This window comes from Lipotes vexillifer, unplaced genomic scaffold (genome assembly GCF_000442215.2).
Source record: "Lipotes vexillifer unplaced genomic scaffold, Lipotes_vexillifer_v1.1 scaffold462, whole genome shotgun sequence".
NCBI lineage: Eukaryota > Metazoa > Chordata > Mammalia > Artiodactyla > Lipotidae > Lipotes > Lipotes vexillifer.
The window spans coordinates 1748218-1775122 of NW_006770402.1; the positions used below are offsets into that span (position 1 = coordinate 1748218).

At 35.7% G+C, this 26905-nt stretch overlaps 1 protein-coding gene across 13 annotated transcripts in view; it reads left to right on the forward strand.

The window, feature by feature from the left end:
* ADGRL3 (adhesion G protein-coupled receptor L3) overlaps positions 1–26905 on the forward strand; it is a 588406-nt gene that overhangs the window by 315797 nt on the left and 245704 nt on the right. For all 13 annotated transcript variants that reach the window (XM_007446078.1, XM_007446073.1, XM_007446080.1 and 10 more), the window contains one exon: positions 5447–5527. In XM_007446078.1, coding sequence (XP_007446140.1) covers positions 5447–5527 — 81 coding nt within the window. The remainder of the gene's footprint in view (positions 1–5446; positions 5528–26905) is intronic.

Below are 26905 nucleotides of genomic sequence, written 5' to 3' on the forward strand. Positions count from 1 at the left end.
CCCGCGTCTCCTGCATCGGCAGGCGGACTCTCAAGCACTGCGCCACCAGGGAAGCCCTGTATCTTTTTTAATTTGGAAAAGTAAGGACAAAAATAAAAGGAGCACATCACATATTTCGATATACAAAGCTGTGGTTATGAGGACCAGGTGAGACTAGTATAAGACAGTCAAATATGGTGGAAAATGTGTCATATTTTTAAAACATGTGTTTGTCATGCTTTTTACCTCCCTATACTCTTTTTGAGCTGATTGCATTTTTTGCTGAATATTATTCACCATAAAGTCCAAGAGAAATTTTTATGAAAGTTAATTATGGTTTTAACTGGAGTTTATTATTTCTATTATTTTGCATTAATTCTTAATATTCTCTCTTAATATTTAATTTTTGTCATTTTAATTACAATGAGTCTTGGCGTGATCCTCTTTCAGTTGATCCTGTCTGGGAGTCTCTGTGCCTCCTGTACATGGATGTCTGTTTCACTTCCCAGGTTAGGGAAGTTTTCAGCTACCATTTCTTCAAATATTTTCTCTGTCCCTTTCTCTCTCTCTTCTGAGACTCCTGTGATGAGAATGTTAGTACACTTGAAGTTGTCTCAGAGACCTCTTAAAATGACTTCATTTCTTTCTATTTTTTCAGTTCAGCTTTGGTGATTTCCATTACTATAACTTACAGCTCACTGACTGTTCTTCTGTATCATCTAATCTGTTGATTCCTTACAGTGTATTTTTTATTTAAGTTATTGTATTCAGGTGTGTTTAGCTCTTCTTTCTAACTTCTAACTGTTCAACTTCTCACTGTGTTCATCCATTCTTCTCTTGAGTTCTTTGATCATCTTTATGGTCATTACCTTAAAATAAACACTTTATCAGGTAGATTGCCTATCTCTACTTCACTTAGTTCTTCTTCTGAGGTTTTATCTTATTCCTTCCATTGCATTCCTCTGTCGCCTCATTTTGCCTAATTTTCTGTTTTTATTTCTATGTATCTTGTAGGTTGGTTACATTTCCCAACATTGGGGAAGTGGCCTTTTGTAGGAGGCATACTATGCAACCCAGCAGCAAACTTCCCTCTGGTCACCAGAACTATATACTCTAGGGGTGTCCCCTTTGTGGGCTGCATGGATCCTTCTGTTATGGAGGGCTGATTATGGTGGGTGGTCTGGTAGGTGTGTCTGGGCCCTGGTCCAGTTGGTTGCCAGACCCTGCAGAAGCTGGCAGCTGTTGGTTGGCAGGGCTGGGTCGTGAGGCTGCTCACTGCAGAATGCCACAGGGTCCTGGGGCTAATACTGACCCACTGGTGGGCAGAGCCATGTTCTGGGGTGGGTGGTTTCAGGGCTGGAGTTCACAGATCTACTATCAGCCTGCTGGTAGGTGGGCCGGTTCCTGACATGGCTGGCTATGGGTTCTGGGGTGACCCAAATCTGGTGTCAGGCCTCTGGTAGGTGGGGCTGGATCCTGGGCCACTGGCTGAGGAGCCCAAGGTGTCACAAAGCTGGTGTTGGGGGGACTTCCCTCGTGGTGCAGTGATTAAGAATCTATCTGCCAGTGCAGGGGACTTGGGTTCAAGCCCTTGTCTGGGAAGATCCCACATGCCGCAGAGCAACTAAGCCTGTGTGACACACTACTGAACCTGTGCTCTAGAGCCTGTGAGCCACAACTACTGAGCCCACATGCCACAACTACTGAAGCCCGTGTGCCTAGAGCCCATGCTCCGCAACAAAGAGAAGCCACCGCAATGCGAAGCCCGCACACCGCAACAAAGAGTAGCCCCTGCTCACCGCAACAAGAGAAAGCCTATGCACAGCAATGAAGACCCAAAGCAGCCCTAAATTAATTAATTAATTAATTAATTAATTAAAAAAAAGCTGGTGCTGGTGGGCAGGGCCAGGGCCCAAGTGATCTTAAGGCTGGTGCTGGCCTTTTGGTGGGTTGGCTGGGTCCTGACAAAGCAGGCTGCAGGGCTTTGGTGGTCCTGGGGCTGGTATCTGCCTGCTGATGGGCAGGGCCGGGACCCAGGGTCTCTGGCTGCAGAGACCTGGGGGTCCCAGGTCTAGTGTCTGTGCAGTAGTATGTAGGCCCAGATCCTGGGCCCTCTGGTGGACAGGGCCATGTCCTAAGATGGCTGTGGGCTCAGGGGGTCTTAACGCAGCCTCACCCAGTTAGTTACTTGTCCTTATGCAGCCTAGTACTGGTGCAAACAAGCTGGTGGGCAGACCAGGTCCCAGTGCTAATAGGCTAGAGGGAAGATTCCAAAATGGCATTTACCAGTACCAGTGTCCACGTGGAAGAATGAGCTCCCCAAAATGGTTGCCACCAGTGTCTTTATCTCCACGGTGAGCTTCAGTTGCCTTCTGCCTCTTCTTGAGGCTCTCCAAGATCAACTGGTGGGTCTGACCCAGGCTTCTTTCAACTTACTGCTTCTGCCTTGGGTCCTGGAGCATGTGAGATTTTGTTTATGTCCTTTAAGAGTGGAGTCTCTATTTCCCACAGCCCTCTGGTTCTCTGGACACTAAGCCCCACTGGCCTTCAAAACTAAATGTTCTGGGGATTTGTCTTCCTGGTACAAGACCCCCCGTTGGGGAGCTTAATGTGGGGCTCAGACCTCTCCCTCTTTGTAGAGAACCTGTGCAACTGTAATTATCGTCCCCCTTGTGGGTCACCCATACAGGGGTATGGCTTTTGACTATATCGTGATTCCACCTACTCCTGTCCGTCTTGTTGTGTTTCCTTCTTTATATCTTTAGTTGTAGAAGATCTTTTCTGCTGATTTCCACTCTTTGTCATCAATAGTTGCTCTGAAAATAGTTGTGATTTTGGTGTGCCTATGGGAGGAGGTGAACTCAAGGTCTTCCTACTCTCCCATCTTGGCCAAATTCCTTTTTTTAGTAATTCTTTATGAGGGGGGTGGGACTTTGAGAGACAATGAATTTTTTTCAAACTATGCACAGCATCTCCCCATGTTTCCATATGCCCTTCCTGATGATGATAGATTACTAGCCTGAGAATTGTTGCCTTAGATTTCTTATCTATTAGTTATCCTTAGTTAGAAGTATTGCCTACTAGAACGTGTTTTTTTTACCTTTTATGTGTTTTTGTGGAGATAAATGTGTGCATACCACTGATCTAAAGTGTGGTAGGAATCTTTTTAAAAATTTGATTAATTTAATCAATCAACAACAACCTCCATAATTTCTAGTTTTTATTCTGTAGATCAGAAATTTCAGTTACCAGATTTTAATCCATTACTGCATTTCTCACCTTTCTCTAAGGCTTAGAGTCCCAGTCAATGCCTACCACTGTAACTTTCCCTGCCATACTGCATCCTGCAGTTTGCTAGATTTCTCCTTGGAGAGAGAATGGAAATTGTGGCAAACCAGGTTCAGAACTTGACCATCAATAATCCCCATTCCATTCCACTGGCTCTTTGATATCCCCATTTTCCCTTAGGGATATACACACTGTGAACTTGTGCTGCCTAAATTACCTGTGTTGAGTACTGTTGAGGTTACATGCTTATCCCAAGAACAAAGGCAAATGTGGCATTTAAAGGGACTGTTTACTTCATTATAAATGTAGAGGTAACAGTCCCAAAAGCAGTTGTCAGAGTTTAATCACTAAAATCTATACGCATTATTTTCAGGTTTAATATACCTTCTTTGAGAAAAATATTATGATATAGATGAAAACACTTGAAATTTGAAGTCAAAATATGACTGACCTTGCTGTTTACTATCTGCATGTTAGTTACTTAATCTCCTCTGCTTGTATCTTTGATTTAAAAATGTGTGTGTACTAATGTATTACCTACCTTTAAATCCTTATAGTGATATTGGTTGCATAAAAGGAGATGATGTATGTATGAATGTATAGTGGTTATTATTATATGTAGTAAAAGCCATGTTCCTTGGTTTGACATGAAATCAATACGATTTTATATGCTGATGTTATTTTGAACCAATATAAACTGAAAGATTCTTATTTTCATTTACATGATCAATAAAGTTTCAAACCAATTCATTTGTAATGACACAAGACCTTAAAAATAAAAATGTTTTTGCAACCAAGTATGCAACAGAGGTAAACATCAGGTGTTTTTATAATTAAGATAATCTGAAGTTTTTAATAAGCTATATTACACATGGACTGCTAGCAGTGCACAATCGCTGTCATTTCTTTTATAATAGTGCTTTTAGTATTCCACTGAAACATGACCAGTGAAAGCATAATATTCTTAGTTACCATTATGAGGAGCTCTGTGTATTACAGCCTCTCCACTGTGTCTGCTGTTAGCTAGAAAAATGCTGGGAGCAATAGCAGTTACTATCAACAGGGAGCCATATTAATTATTTGAAATGTGCCTCATAAGAGAAATCAGCAGAGTTTATTACAAGTCGAATATTACTTGAAACAGGAAGGTTACTCTAACTGTTATCATAATCTATGTATCATTAACTTTCCTTATTTAGGAAAGGAGATTAACAACCCTGTAGATTGCTATAGTAAATGTATAAAATATAACTGCATATTCCCATTATAGAAAGAAAGCGGTGGGTTCTGTACTTTTACCCAAACCTTCTTTATATAAAGTAGCTTTAGAAATTGAACTCTGTAATTGTGCTTTCTTGCCTTAAAATCCTAATTGCTTACTGGATTATCAGTATACAAGCTATAGCTACTTTGAACATTAGAAAACTCTTGTTCTTAAGCTAGCAATTTTTTTCAGTCAGCGTCTAGTCCTTCAAATCAACTTTAACTCATGAGACAGAAAATGTATTACAGATATGCATGTGAACTAGCAGAATGCTTTACAAGAAACAGAATGAATCCATCTACCTGCTTTTTTATATTGTGGTTAGTTATTATTTTTTCATCAAGTACAATAAGCAAGTAGGAGTAGTTTTCTACTCAAATAAGAAGTAAAAAGTTTAAAAGTAATAATAAAAATAAGGTATAAATTAATTAGGGTTGTAAAGTTATCTAAATAAGTGCTATTCAAAGTGTTATCTGACATAGATGCCAGTCTGCAGACCATTTATTACTGATCTGCAGTGAAATAAATGCAAAAATTAAGAGTAAATGTTTAGAAACACTTAAAGCAAATTGATAGAGTACTTAGTGTCTGTTTAACAATGAAAAATGGGGACTTGTATTTTATGTCTTTAGTTTTTGTATTTCATTTTTCTTGTCAATCATTTTTATTGTATTTTTTAAAGTGTCACTCAATAAACTTGTGATTTAACAACAACGAAGTAGATGGCTTAAGAAGGACTGATTTAATTGCTTGATGTTTGGATGACACATAATGATTCTGTGTTTGGATAGATCTGTCTGCACTCTATAATTGTTAGTAATTCAGTGTGAAGAGAGATATATGACATCATAAAACCAAAAAAAAATGTAAGAAGACATAATTACAATATCTTAACATTTATTTTTGGGTCCACAGGACAGGCACATCATGGACAGGTACCATACATCTCTCCACCAATTCACCTTGACTCTGAGCTAGAAAGACCCCCTGTTAGAGGTGAGTTGTATTCTTTTTTTTTTTTTTTTTTTTTTTTTTTTTTAAAGTTTAAAGAAAGAAATTTATTCATTCTTTGTTGAAGACAATTAATTAAATTAAAGATAACTGTAAATATGTATATTACAATGCAGTGCCTATTTAAAAAACAGGAGGAAAATGGTGTGTAAGGAACGTAATAACAGAAAGAGTAAGTCTTATTTATAATAAGATGTGAAATATTGTTTTGAGAAATGTTTGTAAACCAAATAAGAAATGAGGATCCATAGTGGAAGACTATTGAAAACAAACCTAGATTTAGAGATTACCAGATAACTGTTACTTTTGTTTATTGGAAATTTCTTCTTCTACTATCCTTTTTTATTTTAAAATAAGATGTCTTAATCTACGTCATATTGACGGATTTATTTCCTTGCAAAGTGATATCTTATATTTTATTATTCCTTTTAAAAGTCATTTTATTATTAATATGATAATTTAGTTTTAAAGTATATAAATTAAAATTATGTATTTAAATTGATGCCATCTGTTTAAAGATTTTTAAAAATAACTAGTCATACAAAATAGAAGTTAAAAGTAACATTTATCTCATAATCTAAATACAGAATTTATCTTTCTACTTTTAAAAATTAATGATTTTTAAATGTTTTATAATGTTCAAACTAATGTAATAATAGACAAACTTTTAATTTTATAAATACCAAATATCCTAAGGTTAATTTTTCAGTTTAAAGTAATATGGTATATTTTCTTTTTTTTTTTTCAAAGGGGAACATAGCTTTATTTTTATTTTATTTTATTTTTTTAACATCTTTATTGGAGTATAATTGCTTTACAATGGTGTATTAGTTTCTGCTGTATAACAAAGTGAATCAGCTATACATATATACATATCTCCATATCTCGTCCCTTCCACCCCTCCCTCCCACTCTCCTCACTTTGTCCCAGTGGCATGGTATATTTTCTTATACTTTCAATAGTATACAATAAAAGTCATTAGATCTGACTTTTATGAACATGTTTTCTATACATGCTATTTCTTCTGCCAGGAGTCTCTTACCTTTCCTTTTCTACCTAGTAAGTTTTTACCAGTGTTGCAATGCTCTGCTTTACCTTCAGTTCCTCTGTTAAGTCTTCCCATGTACTACGCAGGAGCTAAGTACATGCCTCTGTCCTCCAAATATCCCCTGTGCTTGCCTCAGTTATTATTCCTAAAACACTGCATTTTATTTTTCAGCTTGAATGTCCCTTTTTCCTTCTGTAAGATCCTTGAGGGCAAAGAGTGTCATAATTATTATTTCTCCTCCAGCAACTGGTCTGTGCTTGGCGCACAATAGGAACTCCTAAAATGATTTCTAAGTGACTGAAAGTGAAGGTGACAACCTAAATTGTGAAGGATGTATCCTCATTTTTCAAGAAGAAAACTGAGCAGGGACAATAAGAGAACTTACAAAGAAGAAGCAGAATGAACCAAAATATGTTATATGTGAAAGTTGTGATTTTTTTTTTTTTTTTTTTTTCGGTATGCAGGCCTCTGACTGTTGTGGCCTCTCCCGTTGCGGAGCACAGGCTCCAGACAGCAGGCTCAGCGGCCATGGCTCACGGGCCCAGCTGCTCCGTGGCATGTGGGATCTTCCCGGACCGGGGCACGAACCCGTGTCCCCTGCATCGGCAGGCGGACTCTCAACCGCTGCGCCACCAGGGAAGCCTGAAAGTTGTGATATTTTTAAGGAAATGTGCTTGAGTGCACAGTAAAATGGGAGCAGTTTTAGAGGAAGAGACTGGGAAGATGTAATGAGGGAGATTGTGAAGGATTCTGCGTCTCATGCCAAGGAGTTTGTACTTTATCCTGTAAAAAAATCATCAAATATTTTTGATTTTTTAAAAAATTTTCCTAAGTCAGTGGGTTGTTACATCATAACAGAATCAGTTCTTGATATGGGAAAAGTATCTCTGAAATCAGTGTAGATGATGAAAGATTGACAGAGGGAAGCCATTTCAGTAATCCAGGTAAAAAATGATTGGGAAATTAGTTAGGAGTGTGTTGGTGGCAATGGTAGGGTCCGAGAAGTGTTTTGAAGAGACATGGCATTGGCTGAACTGATACAGGAACAGAGCAGAAATGCCTCTAAGGTTTCTATATTGATTAACTACTTGGATGCTTATGCCATAATTTCTCATCATGAGGAAGAGATGAATTTTAAATGGATGCCTTGTTTTAGACATGTTAATACTTAGTAGAATGTTGTTCCCACCAAAGATGGAGACCTATTTATGCGAGTTGGTGACATTAATATAATTCAATTTTTCAGACATGATCCCAGTATGATTTTGGAAGAATACTATAAAGTCATGGGTGTGACAGTGTAATTAATAATCTACTCCAAAAGTTAGTGGCTAAAAACAGGAAACATTTTTATAGTTCTCAGAGTTGGTTGAATCGCATGTGTGCTGACTTGACTGAGGCTGGGTGTTTAGTAGTTAGCAGGCTGGTTGGATTTTCAGGGAAGGAAATTCATTCACATGTTTGGTAGTCACCTTGATGTCATCTGCAGTGATGGCCATATGGCTCTCATCTTCCAGCAGTCTAGCTCCAGCTCATTCCCATTGTGACAGGGTTCCCTGCAATGAGTAGGAAAGTCCCCAAGTTCATGTATTGTTTAAGACTCTACTTGTGTCATGTTTGTTATGTCCCATTGGCCAAAGCCAGTCACATAGCCAACCCTAGACTTAAGAAATGGACTCCATCTCTTGATGGAGGAACCACAATCCAAAGGACCATGGATACAGGAAGGAGAGGAATTTGGGCCATTTCAACCTACTGTAGCTAGGCAGATAAAGAGTAAAATAAATTTAGAATGAAGCAAGGCAAAAATTGAGTGATAAAATGAAGGGATTTATAGCCAATAAACTTAAACTTGGGAGTTATAGACCTTTCTTATCTTTAATTTCCTCAACTACCACACAGAAGTTCAGAAATAAGAAATCCTCACAGTGTCTTTGTGAGGATTAAGGATGATATAGAACAGAGTCTGGCATCTGGTAAGCCCTAGATAATATGTGGCTATTACTACTGATACGAACTTTGGGGTTTGCTGTTGTGACATATGGGAAGAGACTGGGCCTTGGAGCCAGGCAGACCTGCAGGACCTTAGGCAGCTTCTGTCTATCAACTGTAAAACAAGTTTTTAAGGATGGTTAAGTGAAACAGTTAGTATCAAGTTCCTGGCAAATAACCTGACATAAACTAGACCCTGAAGAGTTAGTAGGCAAGTAGGCATTATTAAGAGCTTCACTTTAAAGTGGCATCATCTTAGTAAAAGTAGTGATGGTATTGACCTGGTGAAGAATGATCTACTAGAATCTAGCATTGATCTCTGCTTTATATCTATCTCAAATTGTGCTCTCTACCTTAGAAGAATTGTCTTGATAACTTCTAGTTCTCACATAGTTCCTCTACATGCATTGACCCAGAGACCCTCCTAAACTACTGTGATTAATGCAATTGCAGTTATAGTCATTAGCTCATGTGCCATAGTCCCATAATTTTCAAAATAAAAGAACATTTAATTGAATAAATAAAGAGGTTTGTATAAATCACCAAAATAACATTGCAAAAGACCTTGTGCTTTTTTTCTTAAAACTATCTAATATTTTATTTAAAAACAAATATTGGAAATGGTAAGAGTTGGCAATATCATTGCTTTGGAACCACAAAGTATTTCCTTTCAACTTTCAACTCTCACCCCTCATCTGCATTTACTGTTTCTAATTATAGTGTACATTTTTGATATTTAAATTACACAAATGACCTGTACATTATCTATATCTATGTACAGAGAGGGAGTCTCTCATGTATATTATAGGTTTTGATTTGAATTTATACAATAAGATAAATTAGGTTCTTTAAATACTTTGAAACTCTGTCTCTAATAATTTTTGTGTGATTATATAACAATATCCTTTGAACTACCTGAAAAACCACATTAGATAACTATTTTTTCTATTTTCCTACTATAATTTTATACATATTGAGAAAATGAGAGCTATGTCTTGATAGTCCCCTTCCCCCACTGACCTACAGTTCTCTGTATTCTCTCTTTCCCTTTCCACTAGTGTACATTCATGTTCATGTTTTAGGAATTATTGTTGCTTTATATAATTCCCTGTGTATTTTATAGACTTGACTATATTTTCATAGGAAAATCATACTTAAGCTTTTTGATATCCATCAAGAGAGCAATACAAAACAATGTTTAAAATGTATTAATATAGCTATCAATATTAGGACAGGGAATTTTTCAGTAGAAAGTATGAATTCTCTAACATATTACATATCAGATTATTTCAGATACTTTGCCATTTTATTCTGTTCTTATCTCAAATATTTTGGATTACTTGGTACCTTTTTTTTGTAACAGTGATTGTGCTTTGAATATTTGAGATAGTGAACTAATTATTGGTAACTTTGGAATTGTTTTTAAGCCTCTATTTAAAAAATAATTATATAATTATTTTTCAAAAAGTATATGTGACATTTTCATTTCTTTTTCATCCCCTTAAATTCTATATGTAGCTTATGAATCATTTTGGTTTTAATCCACATGTCACCATACTACCTCCTTTCTATTCTCTTGATTTCTTTCACTTTTGCACTCACTTTTAGGGAAAAAATATTTTGTGAAATTGATGCACTTGTTTGTCAAAATGTATTTCTTTTTTGGTATTGTGTATTTTAATTGTGACCAACATGCTCTTAGTAACCATACAGAAAATGTAGTAACAAGTTACCAAATAACCTTGAAAAAAATGTTGAAATCTATATTTCAAAATAGCTGAAGTATATAATAAATTCAGTGGCACCTACCCCCGATGAGTAAATTTGAGAGATTCTGTTGTTTAATGTGATCATACATGGCATTTGGTCACATAATTTATGACTGTGATAACTTTATATGCATTCTTCAACTTATAGATTTTATTACTGAATAGGAGTGTAAATTCCAATAGTTTACTAGTGCATTAATGTCACAATACATTACAAGGTAATTAACCAGAGCTGCCACTATAAATAGAAAAAATAGTCACAGCCCTCACTATAAAATACTTAATAAAAATAAGATCCTGAGTCAGCATTCACCATTATAGTAATTTTTCTTCCCATACGTCTCATTAATTAGGACTTAAAAAAAAAAAAGTTTCATCTAGAAGCACTATTATTTTTAAACCTTTCATTATTAAAACAAGTTTGTTACAATTCTGTACTTAATTTAATGGGATTATTATATATTTCTGTATGCAAATAAGTTCTCTATGCTTTTCAGACATATTTCCCAATTTTGTGTGTTATAACTGAAATGAAAGTCTACTTTGTTATTTTTGTAGCAGATTTGTAAATCAGCACAATGGAATTCTTAGCAGGGCTCATTAGAAGTTGCAGTTCTGAAGGACATGTGTCCTCACCAAGTATCCTCTGTCCCTAACCTTTAGTTTGCTTTCTAACTACTCACAAAATACTCTACCCCAAAATCATGTCTGTATTACAGACAGAAGCAGTCAATGAAGGTGTTTGGGTGGGAATTTATTTTGGAAGCTGAATTAGAATCCTAAGCAGAGGTGAATATTGAGACTCAAATATACCAATTGAGGCACACTCTTCAGTTGAAACTCTGTTGTTTTATTTTTGGTTTGGTTTTGTTTCATTGTTTTTCTATACAGTTTGTTGACAGCCTTAGCAGTTAATGATAGAACCTACCTATGTATTTTTCACAACATCACTAGCAATTCAATTTAGATAAATTCCTGTCAATAACCAAGAAAAGACATTAACTTCTGAAAAATGTCCTCCATTTTATTACTAAGGATGATACTTTGAATATTTTGCTACATAAAAATTTGTCAGTTACCAGATACATTCCGCCTTCTAATATGGTAAACCACTAGTAATAAAGCTGGTGAAAACAGTACTGTATTTATTCTGTATAGTAATGTGTATAGTCTTCCTTTAGGTAGCATCTTATGTTTGATCAGAAGTCTAATACTAAACGCTAATTTATACAGTTGCTAATTGTTGACAGTTACGATTTATACTCTGAAAAAAATCTAAAATATTTGGGCACATTTAGAAAACTGTGTCTATTTTTTTAAACTTTTTTTTCTATAAAAAAATGAGTAATATAAACATGGTTCCATTGGCAGGTAATCAATGAACTAGAATAATGCCAGGCATTAAGTTTCATGTGCAAACATAAATTACATTCAGCACATCCACACACTGACAATATTTTTTTTAAGTTCAGAATAAACAGATGGTCCTGCCTGGTGCATATATATTAAAAACAGGCAATAGCCAAAGATTCAGCATCACAAACTTGAGATGTTAACAAATGATATTATTTAGTGAAATATAAAAGCATTTGATGTTGATTAAAATAAAGTAGGAACAAGACATCTGGCATTCTTATTGAGGAGTCTCCAAGCTTGTCCTTTAAAGTGCTGTGATGGTGTTTTTCTAACTTACCTGGTTAGCAGATATTATATGGTAGAACATAATTTCCTAGCTTTATTGACCCTTAGCCCAAGGGAATAAAAATTAAACTTGCATATAACAGAGTACTTTGACCATGTTAAGTAAACAACCTTTTCCTACACTTGCAAATGCCAAGCATTTTTTTGCTGTGTTTAAGTACACTGTGAACACCTACAAGATAGAGGCAGAGAGTATATCTTGTTATTATTAATGGTAAACACCAGTCTCATTCATTAAGTATGTATCTTGTGTCAGACACAGGAAAAAATATTTTATACATATTGCCTCGCTTAGTCTTACAAGGATCCTATCACTTTTTCATTCAGACTTCTTGGTCATCATCATTCTATTTCTAGTATCAAGCATAGTACTATCATACTATGAAGTAATACTTGAATTTGGGTCGAATTTAATTGAAGTTAAATTCTAAACTTGATGGTAAAATGTACTTTTTATTCAATATTGTTAGGAATAAGTAGGAGGGTTTTGTAAATTGTAACATACTTTCCAAATATAAGTTATTGTTGAAAAGCCAACATTTATCATTTGAAATAATTTAGCACACTCCTGCAGGCCCCTTGTGGGAAATAATTCATGTGTTGAGAATAATTATTCCAGAGAGTAGTGTGATCTAGTAGTTTATCACGTTAGGTTCCTAGTCATCTTGTCTTGGCATTCTCTCAGTGCGCCTGAATGAGAAGAAGGGAGCTTGTTTGAATTCTCTTTCCCATTGGCTGATGGAATGATAGTCCTAGTATTTGTAGGGTATTAAGTAGAAACTTGATACTGTTGTGATCTGAACATTCTCCTTCAGGTTCAGTGTGCCTACTGGCGAATCCAGTGATAATGATCCTTGACTTGAATATGCCGATTCCTCCATTGGAGCCGTTGTTCAAGGCAAGGGAAAGTCTCCGGGATTAAGATATCTCTAAGAAGCTATGACCAGGGTTCAGTTCTCTGAACTTCACAACTCCCCACACCTCCCAACCACTCCCGGCTTTCTGTCCCCCCTCCTAAGGTTGCTCAATGGTCCAGCTCTCCTAAGACTGCTACCACAGGTTCCAGTACTTACTTCTCTTTGTCTTATTTTGATTTGTCTCATTCAGATCAATGAGAGTAGAGCTGCTTTATCTTGTTGAGGGAGAAAATATTTAGTATTTTCTGAATGTCACAACTTTACTGTCAGGTATTGCTAGTCAATAATAATAATAATAATAATAAGAGCTAACATTTATTATGCAAATTAACCTTAAGTCCTATGTTCAAACTAAAAATTATCCATATGATCCCCTCTCTCCCAATTCCCAAAGAGAACTGAACATACTATTCTTCAGAATATTACAATAGATACCACCTTTTTGAGTTGACATGGTATGAACACTTAACATTTATACTTAACATTTGTGCCAAGCTCTATTCTAAGCACTTGACATGGATTATTATTTCACTGATTTCCCGAATACCATGAATCAGGTAGTATTATTATTGCAACTTTGTGAATGAAAAAACTGAGACATAGAACGTTTTCTTTAACTTCATAAAGGTCAGACAAGTATTAAGTGTTGGAGCCAGGATTCAAACCTAGGCATCTGTAAAATCTGGTATGGCAGTTTTTCATTTATACAAGAGGAACCATGACTTAATTTCTAAAACTACATACTATAGCAAGTATTTAGTAATGAAACATATTGGCAGCAAGCAATGAGAGATCTGACCATCCATAGTAGAGTATTTTTTAAAAAATTCTCACCATTTCCATTATTCATCTCTAGAACACAATATAAGTAGTTTGAACACTTATGTACTATTTACTACCCAGTGACAAATAAATTTTTTGTGTCTGTTGTCTTTTTCTATAAAATAGAATATCCTTGTTCTACTGCCACTCTGTTACTTTTTACTCTTTTCATAAAATGTCTCACTGTTTCCCTCAAAAGAGGTATCTAATACTGTGTTTTTCAGTATTCTCTCCCCAAAATGGTTATTTATGTAAGCACCAGAAAATGATTTTTTACCTGTATACTCAAAATAATTGATTGAATACCAGGAGCAGACAGCAGGCCGATAGTTGTATTAAGTGCCACCACTAGAACCTGGGATGGGGTGAAGAAGGAGTCGGCTTGACCTCCAAATAAGTCACCTGCATCCCTACCTGCTGAATACTCACAGCTATAAGGTTCCAATTTTTTGCTATACCCACACAACACATGCACACACACACACACACACACACACACACACTACTCAGGAGTATCTTCTTTAATATAACAATTCTTACTTGACAATAGGTTTAGAAGATAGGTATGATAAAGATAAAATGTATGGTAAATCCTTAAAATGTAAAATATCTTTTACTTTTAGAGTCAGTTGCCTGAGATTAGATAAGATCTCTTTTCTCCAGATTCATCTTTTATACCTGGATGGTAGGGATTGAGACTATGACAGATACAACCAATGTATCATGAGAAATGAAGAGGGTGAGGATCTTGTTTTCTTAGTTCTAAAAGGCATATTTTTCAGTATGGGAAACATTACTTTGAGTATTATTCATCACATAACACCCCAAACAGCATTGCCTTCACAGTAAGACACATTTGGCTCCCCCAATGCTAAGAAACACTTTTCTCTTTGTTAGTTATAGCTCTGGATCCAGGAATTATTTCCAGTTCTTAAGAATTCAGCAAAAAACAATTTCCCTAACTGGAGCAGATAGTCCTGTTAAGTTTAGTATCAGAGTCTCCTGGGTGGAAAAACATGGAAGTATGCAGCTTCAACTCTAATCCTCACATTTCATCCCGATAACCTTAATTTGCTAAGTATATGATCTTGAACAAACCCAATAGCCACAGCAACAATCTCTCTCCCAAGATTTTTTAAGTATCAGATACAAAATATGATACTATATGTGAAAGTGCTTCATACCCTATAGAATGCTATACAAATATTGTTTAATATAATTTAGCAGCAATACTTTATTGCTCTAATCTAAAACTCATAGCTCATATAGATCAAGGAAATAAGTCCTCAAGGGAGTCTGAATGTTCTTACCCTCCTTAAATCCTGTTGGCTTAATTATGATACAGTTTCATATTAAAAATAACCATATTTTTCCTGTGAATGTCTATACATTTATTTTATTTTTTAAAATTATTAATTAATTTATTTTTGGCTGTGTTGGGTTCATTGCTGCACGCAGACTTTCTCTAGTTGCGGTGAGCGGGGGCTGCCCTTCTCTGCGGTACGCGTGCTTCTCATTGCGGTGGCTTCTCTTGTTGCTGAGCACGGTCTCTAGGCATGCGGGCCTCAGCAGTTGTGGCACGCGGGCTCAGTAATTGTGGCACACGGGCTTAGTCGCTTTGTGGCATGTGGGATGTTCCCAGACCAGGGCTCGAACCTGTGTCCCCTGCATTGGCAGGTGGATTCTTAACTGCTGCGCCACCAGGGAAGTCCTGAATGTCTATACATTTAAAATCTAAAACATGTGTCAGACAATAAAGCTATACATCAGCTTTTCTTTGTGCTCTCCTGAAAGACTAATTTACATTCAGTGTTCAGTGTTCTATGCAGCTGCATCTTATGCATGGGTTAGATTTTGAAGTTAGGGGGTAAGGCCAAAAAAACAAAACATAAAACCCACCTTGAAAAATACTCAAAATTGTCTATAAAATATGGTTTATCTAACAGTGAGTTATTCCTCAATATCAGAAAATGTGAATAAAAAGTACCTCAAATCTGTCTTGGGAATGGAGGGAGGTCCTTGTGTGATGAGTGCTGTGGAGAGACATAGAACCGAGGGAACATATCTTCTGCTTCTCTAGTCACTCTGGGCCTTGCGCTCCTTGAGTAAAATGGCAAATGGAATCTTCCCTCAAATCCTTTTTGAGTGAATATAGTTGAATTTAAGTCAAATTAATTTTGATGTGACTATACTATAGTGAATGCCTTCTATGCGCCAAGAACTCTACAGGGGACAGACAATACAGTGATGTACAGGAGAGAACAGCTGGACCTTACCTAGCAGTGGAGGAGGTAAACAATAGATCAAATACAGATTAAGCAAGCAAGGTTATGAATAGGTTATGGTTAGAGCTATAAAGGAGATATATAAGGTGGATGGTCAACCAAAACCATTCTAGGTTGACTATCGAGCTGAACTGTGAAGAATGAAAGTGAGTTAGCCATGATTAAAGTTGAAGCATAGTGTAATCAAAGGCCCTGAAGTAGAAAAGTCATGGTGTGTTAATCCATTTGTTCACTAAGCAGATACTGATTAGGGCCTCACATGTGCCAGGCATTGATGGAACTGTGCAGTTTATAAGTCTGCCAAGACTTCAGTTCTCATGAAACATACACTTTAGACAGTTGGAGAAACAATAAATGAACAGAAAAATTAACAAATAAGTGGACATGATAATTTCTGGAACATAATGAGAGGGGAGACTGGGGATACAGACAGAGTATTTAGGCAAGACTCAGATCATGAAGGGCCTTTTCAAGGAAAAACCAGAGCTGGACAGTAAAGGGATAAAAAAAGTTTTGGGTTTTTTCCCCCAGAGCTATTCAGTAGAGGAATAAAGACCCTGGGATAGAAGGGACATCAATTCCAGATACAGCACAAACAAGTGGGAACTTATAGCCAAGGAACGGGGGCGGGGGGCGGTCACTGGATGAAAAATTACTAAAAGGAAACATCACAGGTGAGGGGGATTCTGGAACCACCTTAATAGGATTCTTGCTGAAGACAGACCAGGGTGATAGGACATCACCCTGGCCTGTCTTCCTTCAGCCAGGGGATGGTGGAGGATGAGAATCTGATCAGATATGGAAGGTGATCAGATATTGAGGGTGGGAGTTCTGACTAAATTGAATTAACAGGGTCCTTGCTAAAACTGGATTGTACAAGGAAGTGCACAGATGGACTTAGAAGAAGGTTCAGGAGTCTTATTAAAGTTTGATCTAGCGGGGAATCTTTGTCAGCCTTGTAGGCCATGAAAGGAGTTTGGCTTTTATTTTAAGATCTGTGAGGATCCCTGAGGAATTTTTACACAGAATACTGCATAATCTGATTTTGATTTTAAAAAGATGACTCTAGGTATAGGGTGGAAGATGGCATAGAAAGAGGTAAATCCAATCATATTGGTGTGGCCTTTATTTAAATTTCATTTAGAGAATTGCCTTCTACCACTTAAATTTTTGGAAGATTTTCTTTCCTGCTTTTCACCCCATTTTCCACATTACTGGCCTTTGGGTAATGTGAGACTTCTCTGATCCAGAAGTAGCAGAAAAATCTGGAAACTGTCTGTGGGACTAAGTGCTGAGCCCTTTAGATGTAGGACCTGAGGGAACACATCCCTGGATTCCAACAAATGCCTGGGGGTTACAGTCCCTGGAGGGAAGAAGGGCATTAAGTGCTAGCAGATGACCCATGAAAACACTGCATTTGCTGAGCCCAGGCTGGGTACACTGAATATTGACCCTGTTAAAGCAACAATAGTCTCAGTCACTTGGCTGGGTGACTGCTAGGCTGTTAACCTATTGGTCAGGTTGGTCTGCATTGCCTCTGAAACTGGGAAAGGCTTCATTGTCTACAATTGGTATGATGTGAAATGGGAAAAAAGAAGCTGGCAAAAGGGTTTGTAGCTGAGATTATAGCAGATCTTTGTGTACTAAACCTAGCAATTCAATGTATCCTATAGAAACCACAAAGGACTTTGGGTATAGCAGGCATTAATACCACCATTTTGCATAGAAATGTTGACTACTCTGTTTAGGATGGATTAGGAATAAAGAAAATTAGTAGGTTATTTAAGAAAGGATTCTTAGGAGTACAAACTTAAAGACAGTAGCAATGGAAATACAAAAGATGTGATGGACTCACAGACATTCATATATGCAGTTAAAGAATAAGAGGACGTGGTGATTGCTTGGATATACTGGAGAGGAAAAAATAAATAATTCCTTGATTTCTAATTTGGATAATTCGGGTAAATATTTATACCTTCCTGGAAGACAAGGGAAATCCATGTTCAAACTAAAGATCACCCATTATTTATTTTTTGAAAATACATGTAACATGAAATATGATTGGAACTCGTTTCCTTTCAGTCTATGGGAGATATGAAAAATAATTTCAGGGGTATCTGAGACCTTTAGCCTTTTAGAAGTAATTGAATTGGCCCTTTGGTCACCAGGTGGTTAGTTATCCCGAGATGTAATTTATTTAGTAGAGTATGACTAGTGGATTTATGTGATACTGAGTCTGATAAAGCTCTTTCCTGGAAACTGAAAGGCATGCCTGCCAGACTTTATTTACGTTTTAATGAATGAATAAATGAAGGCAAGGCTATAGAGTGAAAACCACCTCTGGTCACCAAATGGTCCACGCCTTTCCTTTGTTTCACTCTTTTGAACAATTGTACTTTTTCATTTCAAATGCGTGTGTGCCTTTGAGAGGGGCACCTCAGGGCATACTTGTTTATTTGTTAGATAAAACCATTCTTGAAGATGGAACATAGAATGTACAGGCTACACTGCAAGCACATAAAACTTGGAATACCAGATGGAAAATGTCTTAGCCTTGTACTTCTGATTTCTGAAAGTTAAAAAATGGGGGGAATGAACACTCAAATTTTGCTTCTGTTTTCCCTGTTATATAAAAACATGATGTTGCTATTTTATAGAACGTGGGTTTTCAGAAGCAAATCCTCAGAATTTTAACCCCCCCCCAAAAAAATGTGGTTTTATTTTTCTTTATAAAATTTGTCCAGCTAAAATATTTTCTGATAAGCTTAAATGCATATGGATTAATGCTCTGGAGAATTCCTTAATGGAGTACTTCATTTTGCACCTTACTGAAATGTGTAATTTGAAAACATTGGTGAAATTTGCCATCCCCCACTTGGCACCAGCAGCTGCTGGAACCTGGACCATTTCTGATGACCTGCACTCAGACAGCAGTAATCTAAGGCAAATGACACATTAAAAGCCACCTCCCCACCCCTTCTGTTAAACGTATCTAAGGTAAAAGAAAGAGGATAATATTTTATTAAAGCTCCAGCTATTTTCCTTTTTCTCCTCTTCTCTTTCCATTCCTATTACTCTAAAACTATGATGAGTGGTCATGCTCTTAACATTCAAATATTTATAGGAAGAAGATTTGTCTTGAATGAGCAGATGGACCAGTTCTAAGACAAGCTGCTGTATTAATAAACATGTGTGGTGCTTTATCAGCAAAGGAGCCTATTTTGACATTTCTTCTGGATGATTTGTATAACCTATCACTATCACACCTGGTACAGGGACAATAAATGGGCACTTAATAGTCAAGCAGTGTGTGAACACCTTCCATTATAGCTTCATTATGTCAGATATAATCATCTATTACTGAATGTCAGACATTTAATTTATGATCAGTTGCCCTACAGAATTAGTGGCCGTACAAATGAATGGTCCATTCATGTCACTTTTACTGTAAATTTCCTTCTCCCGATACTAGCCCCTTTTTTAAACACATAGAATTAATTTGATATCCTTTTGGGATTTCAAAATATAAGATGTTTTGTTTATATTTATGAAATTTGAGAAGATAAATATGAATCACGTGTGATATAAAATTCCATATGTTAATGCACATATCTATTTAAAATAATAGTACAATTCTTTAGTTTCCTTTACTTATGAACTTTAATTTGATTTTGGTAAAGAAGTGACAATGCTCTTAGGAAAAAACCAGTTTCCCTGGAAATCTGCAAAGATACAACAATGTGCATATAGTTAGCAATACTTTACTGTACGTGTAAATGTTCACTGAGAGTAAATTTCATCTATGTATTTTTTACCATAATAGTAATAATAGTTCCATTGGACCATAATCAACTGTGGCACTGCCAGAAGATATGTACAAGACAGACAGTAAAAAGAAAAGAGAAACTTAGGTTTGTGAGAGAAAAGCTGAGGGAAATAAGAGAGCCAGGAAACTAGCACTTGGTAGTTTTTCAGAATTAATGTTCTTACAGGCATCTTTAGAACCCTCTGGCCCTTTTCTTTGGACTTAAGTAAACACAGCCAGAACTTCACCATGTCTATTTTCAAGATCTCTATTAGAGAGAGCTTCAGTTCTTATGAAGACTTCAGACTGAAATTACTATCTATGAAAAAGTTCTTTCAGAGATATCTCAACTGCTGTCTAATAAGGACCTTAGGACTGGGGCGATGGTAGGATTCACTACATGGAAAAAGAAATCTCAAAGGCTATTAAACAATCAGTGCAACTATTGGACCTTCCAGATTAGAAAGAAAATGAAGGGTACAGACAGGAAAATATTAACAAACTGATAATAAAATTGGATGGTATGAGGATGAATCTACGTCAGTACCAACACCATATTACAATTGCCTTTGCCTGTTTGAGAGGCCAGAGCTGCCAAAAAGAAGGTTCCGCCTGTATCTTATGGACCTGCTTGTCTTCTACCCAGTTCTAGCTTTCAGTGTGATAAGTGGCAGCACTCACACAGGAAACCAGGTGGCAGAAGATTATGAACTTCTTCATTAGAGTTATGAACTTAAACCATACATTTTGGAAGGGGTGTCTGACATAACTGAAAAATGTCATCAAGGACAAGTAAGGTGAAGATGGTGGGTGGGGGATATTTAATTCTAATATCCCAAAGAAACAAAAAGCTCTGGTAGTGTGAATGAATACAATTGCAAAACCTCACTACACTGACACATTTCTAATTGGCATGGACATAGCTGCCTTTTATTTCTATTTTCCATAGACAGCAATGGTCAATAGACATTTTAGTCCGTAGAATATTCCATTGACTCAAATGTCTGGAAAGCTCATAAAGGGACCCAGGTTGTAGAAGATGATCTTTTAACGACCAACCCAAATAATGTTGTTAGGGTTTATTTGATGAAAACTCATGCTAAGGTGACTTAGAGTGATTCTGGCTGAGACTCTTCAGGGATGCAAGCTCCCCAAATGAACAGATTAAGACTGCTGTCTTTTACAGATCAGAACCTTTGGGCAAGTGTAACCAGAATCAAGGGGAAGTTGGCATCAAGGCTTAGTTGGCTGGCAAAAAATTCCAAAACCTTCATAGTAAGCTTCACATAGGAGAGCCCTCACCCAGTCCAAGCATTAGACAGCTGACTAGACCTCAATGCCTGTTCTAAACCACCAGACTGATACTTGGCAGGGACCTCTGTTCATTTACTTTCCTTTCCCCATCGTCTTGTATGTATTTTTCTCACAGCTTCATTGGGTCTGCTGTATCAAAAATTTACATCATCTGGAACCATATTGGAAAACCTGGTTTTATAATCACTTGACTGGTCCAGAATCATTGTTTTTCTCACCTTTCTAACTGTCATGTTTATGTAGAGCCATGTTTATTTCCTGCTGTGTCTTCAGGCAGGATCTTCAGTTGTTTTTGTGTGCAAAATGAAAACTATTAAGAAACATTACCATCTGGAAAATAAAAGAAAAAATGCATTTATTTGAATTTGTATCCTCAGACTCATTTTACTTTTGCTGGTTATGCCAAGACTGAATAGAGAATAGATGCATATATCATGATGTATAAGTGGTAGGAAAAATATGAAATTTCATGTAAAATAACTAGCATAATTCTTGCAAGGGCACTTGGTTCATACTACATTTTAAAAAAAATGTAAAATGCATAAAAATGTGAAAATTATATTTTTATGTGTTTTCTCTTTCATCTTTGCTTTATTGTTTTTGCTGTGCTAGTTTTACTGGTAGCAATTGCAGTCAAAAAAGGTTTCAGAAAAAAAATTAAGTAATGGCTATATATTTACTTCATTCTTGTAAAAGTTGGGGAAAAACTGGCTAAAAGTGAATAATGGCAATCAACTCACTGTTTCATAGTTTGAACGTTACTGCTTTAAAGACCCACATTGATGTAGCTTTATATCCATTCCAACTGTCCTTGCCTTTTTGCAAAACCCCTTCAATTCTTGTTTGTGTTATTCCAAGAGACTCAAACTACATTCATAGCTTTTGGACTGTTTCTTTGCCTTCTCTGACCAGCTCCCTCATTCCCTTGTGCTTTAACACTTAACCACACTCTGCAGTCATTCTTTACTTGGCAGTCAAAACCAATGGAACTGTTTGTTCCTGAAGGGCATTTGTCTATCTAGACTAATGGGCATATAGTAGCTACTCATTAAATATTAGGAAAGAAAAAGGGATGGAAGGTAGGCAAGATGGAAGAGATTGTTCTTAGGTTCTAAGCCAGCTTTCCTGTTTATATTCATTTTAAAAATTTTATGTGGACAGGTACAGTCATCATATACATGTCTAGTATGTACAATAAACTTTATTACAATTTTGTGTTTTAATTGTTTAATTCTTGGCATTTTAATTTTCTTTTAGGCATAAATTCTCTTGGAATTTTTTGGACAATTTCTTATATTGAGAAAAAGGAGGAAGCTATTCGTAACTAGTGGTGACGAGTCCCATTATATTTTTCTCTTGTATTAACAATGATCACTCTCCACTGTGTTCCATTTAATTACCCAGAATTTGCTTAGTCGTAATATTAACCCTTAACGACAGAAATCAATAGCTTCTGTGGGAAGTGTGGCAGTTTGGGGCGAAATTGGAAGAGCTTATAGGCATACAGAAAGACACAAACTGAGACAGTGTAGATATTTACAAGATGAGATGTAAATCAATTTTTGCCAGCAATTGCCTCCACCGGTACTATTCTATTAATGTGTACTGTACAGTACACTTTTACAATATTTATTGGCATGACATTATTTCATCAGCGATTCTTTCATTCTTTGGTTGCAAAATTCTATATTTACATAAAGTCTTTATTAAAAATTATACTCTTGCTCATGTAGAACACATTAAAAAGTAAAAAAGAATAAAATTAAAAATTACTCATATATTCACTTCCCAGGGATTACCAATGTTGTCATCTTAGCTTATAGCCACCTAGCCTTCTGCTCCGCTTCTACGGGGAATATTATTGTATAGTCTGTTTTGCAATCTATTTTATTAACTTCAAAATCGGTCATGAAAAAAGTTTACATCAACAAATGTTTTTCTACAATATTATTAATGTTGATATGATATTTCATTTGTATGGGTATAATATATTCAACTAATCTAATATTATGGGATACTTAGGATAGTTCCAATCAGTTCATATTATAAATAGCACTGCAGTGAATATTCTTGCAAATTGTGTGATTTTATGTTTTGTCCCCATCTATGACAGTGTTCTTAGTCTAAATTCCTAGGTAATGAACTTCCTAAATTAAAGGATAAGCAAAATGCTATCGCATCTTTTTAAATACTCATTGACAATTGTCCTGCAGAAACGTTATACTAATATACAATGTAAATAGGGCTTTCCCCCAAATCTTTAGAGCCACCTAAAAAAATGTTTAGCAATTTAAGGAGAGGGGTGTGTGTGTAGGTATCACTTGAAAGTAGATATTATACTTTTTGTGTGAAGAATCATTAAATTTTTATCATAGAATTCTGTTGCTTAAAAGTCCCAATTGGGAATTTATGTTAACTGAAAATAATATTTAAATATTTAAATAGTAATAGAAGAAGGGCAGAATATTTTTTAAATCATGTACTGTATCTAAAATTTTATCTTATAAACCATACTCTTATTTTGAAACCACATGTATTAGTTTCCTAAGGCTGCTGTAAAAAAATCACCACATATTTTAATGGCTTCAAACGGCAGAAATTTATTCTCTCCATAGTTCTGGAAGCTAGAAGTCCAAAGTCAAGATGTCAGCTGGACCATAATCTCTCCAAAGCCTCTAGAACAAGATCCTTCCTTGCCTCTTAGCCCCAGGAGTTCCTTAGCTAGAGGCAGAGTAATTCCAACCTCCGCCTCCATCTTCACATGCTGTCTTCCCTGTGTGTCTCTATCTCAAAACACCAGTCAAAAAAAAAAAAAAGATAAACACCAGTCAAGTTGGATTTAGGGCCTACCCTCTCCAGTATGACCTCATCTGAACTTGACCACATCAGCAAAGATTCTGTTTTATAAAGTAAGGCCACATTCAGGTCAGGACTTCAACCAAGCTCTCTTTGGAGGACACATTTTAACTCATAACCCCATATATCTTAAAATTTATCCAATAAATTATCTATTTTGATAATGAGGTAATAGTAATTCTTCCTTGTAGTCAATAATTTTAATAGTATTACCTCATGCAATGAGAAATTAATTAAATGACCAAACTTTTGCATCCTGTGACTACTTTCTTTTCTAGAGACCCTCTTGTATACAAATAATAGGAAAATTAAAATACACTGAGGATTTTCTGAGACATGCCACTGATCTCACAGGTGTCTAGATTATGACAGAAGGCAGTGAAGAAAATTCCAGCCCATTCAGACCTCTGTCCATACCAGTATTTAGAGAAGTGCTTTATAAAGCTGTCTAAATACTTCAAAATAACCAAACCAACTCGCATAAATAGGAGGTATATGCGTTTTAACAAGTTCAGCTTTTAGTGATATGCAGTAAAGTTACAATAATAACCAGTTTTCATCTACTGAAAAGTCTTAGCCACTGTGGTAAAAAAAAAAATTATTCCTTTTTAGCTGGTCTGGTCATTTTTAGCTGGTCTTTTTTAGCTGGTCATTTCCTTTTTTCTCTGGTTTAAATTCTTTTGATCCTTTTCTATTTTTGAACTTTTTTTCCCTCACAATAGCCTACTATTCTTTACTAGGGCACTTACTACTATTTTTAAAAGTCCTGTCTGCTTATAGAGATGCTCAAATTTCACTTTAAGTCCAATGATATTTAGCATTGTATTACCAATGAAGTATTGGTTCTTTAGGGCACAAACTTCTAAATGCTGTCTGCTGTATTTATTACATAGCTTCACTTAGTGCGAAGCTCTCTGTATCATTAGGATGGATTCTAATGTGTTTTCTGCTTTTCTGTAAAGAGAGGAATATTTTATATGATTTTTGTGGGATGTGGTTCAAAAACTGTATCCCCCTTCTTTCATTGGGCACAAACTGGTGTATCTTAACTCTTCCTTAGTAACCCTTTCCGTACTCTCTCTGCAGTGCTTGTGGGGGGCCTTTTTATCCATTTTATATAGAAGTTATATATGTAATCTTTAGAAACAATTCTGTATCTTCTTATTCTCATCTCTGATTTTAATTGTCTTTGGTTAAATTTTCAATTATTTCTTACAAATATTATACTCATTTAATATCTAAATGCCAGCTATGACTTTATTTCTTAAAAACAAAGAGAAAATGCAATGAACATAACCAAACACATTTAGTTTACTCCTAATTTGAGGACTGCTTAAAATATTTCCATACCCTTGTAAACATTGCCGTGAGTATTTTAGGTATAAACACATTACATGTAAACAGAATGCTTTTGCAAAACAGATTCACTTGTAAAATATTCACTTGAATTATAATGGCGTAATATATACAGCATGTTTAGGCAGATTTTTGGCATTATTTTATTTTCCTAATTTCACCTGTTGTGGACATCAAGAGCTTAACTCCTAATAAATATGTAGTATCCTCTGATCCAGTTCCTGATGTAAACAGTTCCTTAATTCAGAACATTGGATGGTCAATCCATATTCTCTTAATATTTATTGAGCACATTCTATGGGCCACATGCACTCTGCTTATTAACTTTATGCTTATTATCTCCTTTTATCCTCACAACAATTGTGGATTATTTTTTTTTCTATTTAAAAAATAAAGACACTGAATCTTAGAGAAATAAAATAATTGCATTTTCTGTCCTAGTTTTAAATGCTATTATTCAATTTACTAGTACTTACCATCAGTGAAATATAAAAGTAGAATGGGTTTGATATCAGACTTTAGCTTTCCTTACCGTTATTAGATGATAAACTTAACTTTAGTAGCTAAGTGAATAGTCCTGATCCATTTTAGATCCTTTGTCCTAATTTTGTCCTAGGCAAAGAGTTTCAGATTATGCAGGAAAATTGTATGGTTGATAGAAAATATGTCAATATAACAATGCTAGTTCTCTGGGATCTTTCTAGATGGCATTTTCTTCTCAGCATATTGCACTTAAAATGGATACTCTGGGCAAGGCTATTACTTCTTTATAACAGCATTAAATGTCTTCCATGTTATATAGGATTGTAGTTTAATGGAAATTTAAATATAGATGGAAAATCTAAAAGTTTTTGTCAGTAGTCTATTAGAAAGTATCCTCTGTGCAACAAAAGGAAAAAGAAAAAAAATAACTTTAGATAGAGCAAAATATAAATTATTCCCTATCAAGTTATACTGCTTTTGCTAGTGAAAATTCTATTCCCAAATGGAATCATCTTTGCCCATGGCATTTCTCATTGAAATAAAGAAAGGCACATTGCCTAATAATGGAAGCGAATTAAAAAGTGAGCCAAATGGCATTTTTAATCACTCAACAGTAGAAATTTAAATTGAAAGCTTCATATCTTTTATTCTAAAACAGATGTAATTTTATCTTCTTTATGTACTATTTTTATCATATATATTATTTTAATATCCAAGTCTTTTATGTATTTATTTTTAAATGTAGTGATTTATCCAAAAGTCATATTATACAGAGAAATTATGAAAATCTTTAGTATTAACTTAAGTGAGCAAAGATGTATATTTCAGGAAAAATATGTATTTATTTCAAGAGCATTTATTAAGGATCCATAATATGAATAACAGATAAACGTTCTTGATTCAGTGCATTCAAGTGGCACTTTTAGGGGATAGTTATTACACAGTAGCTTTGGTAGAGATTTTGTTAAAAATTTCACCCTAAACCCGTGTTTCCTGAAATTATATTTTAAAGATT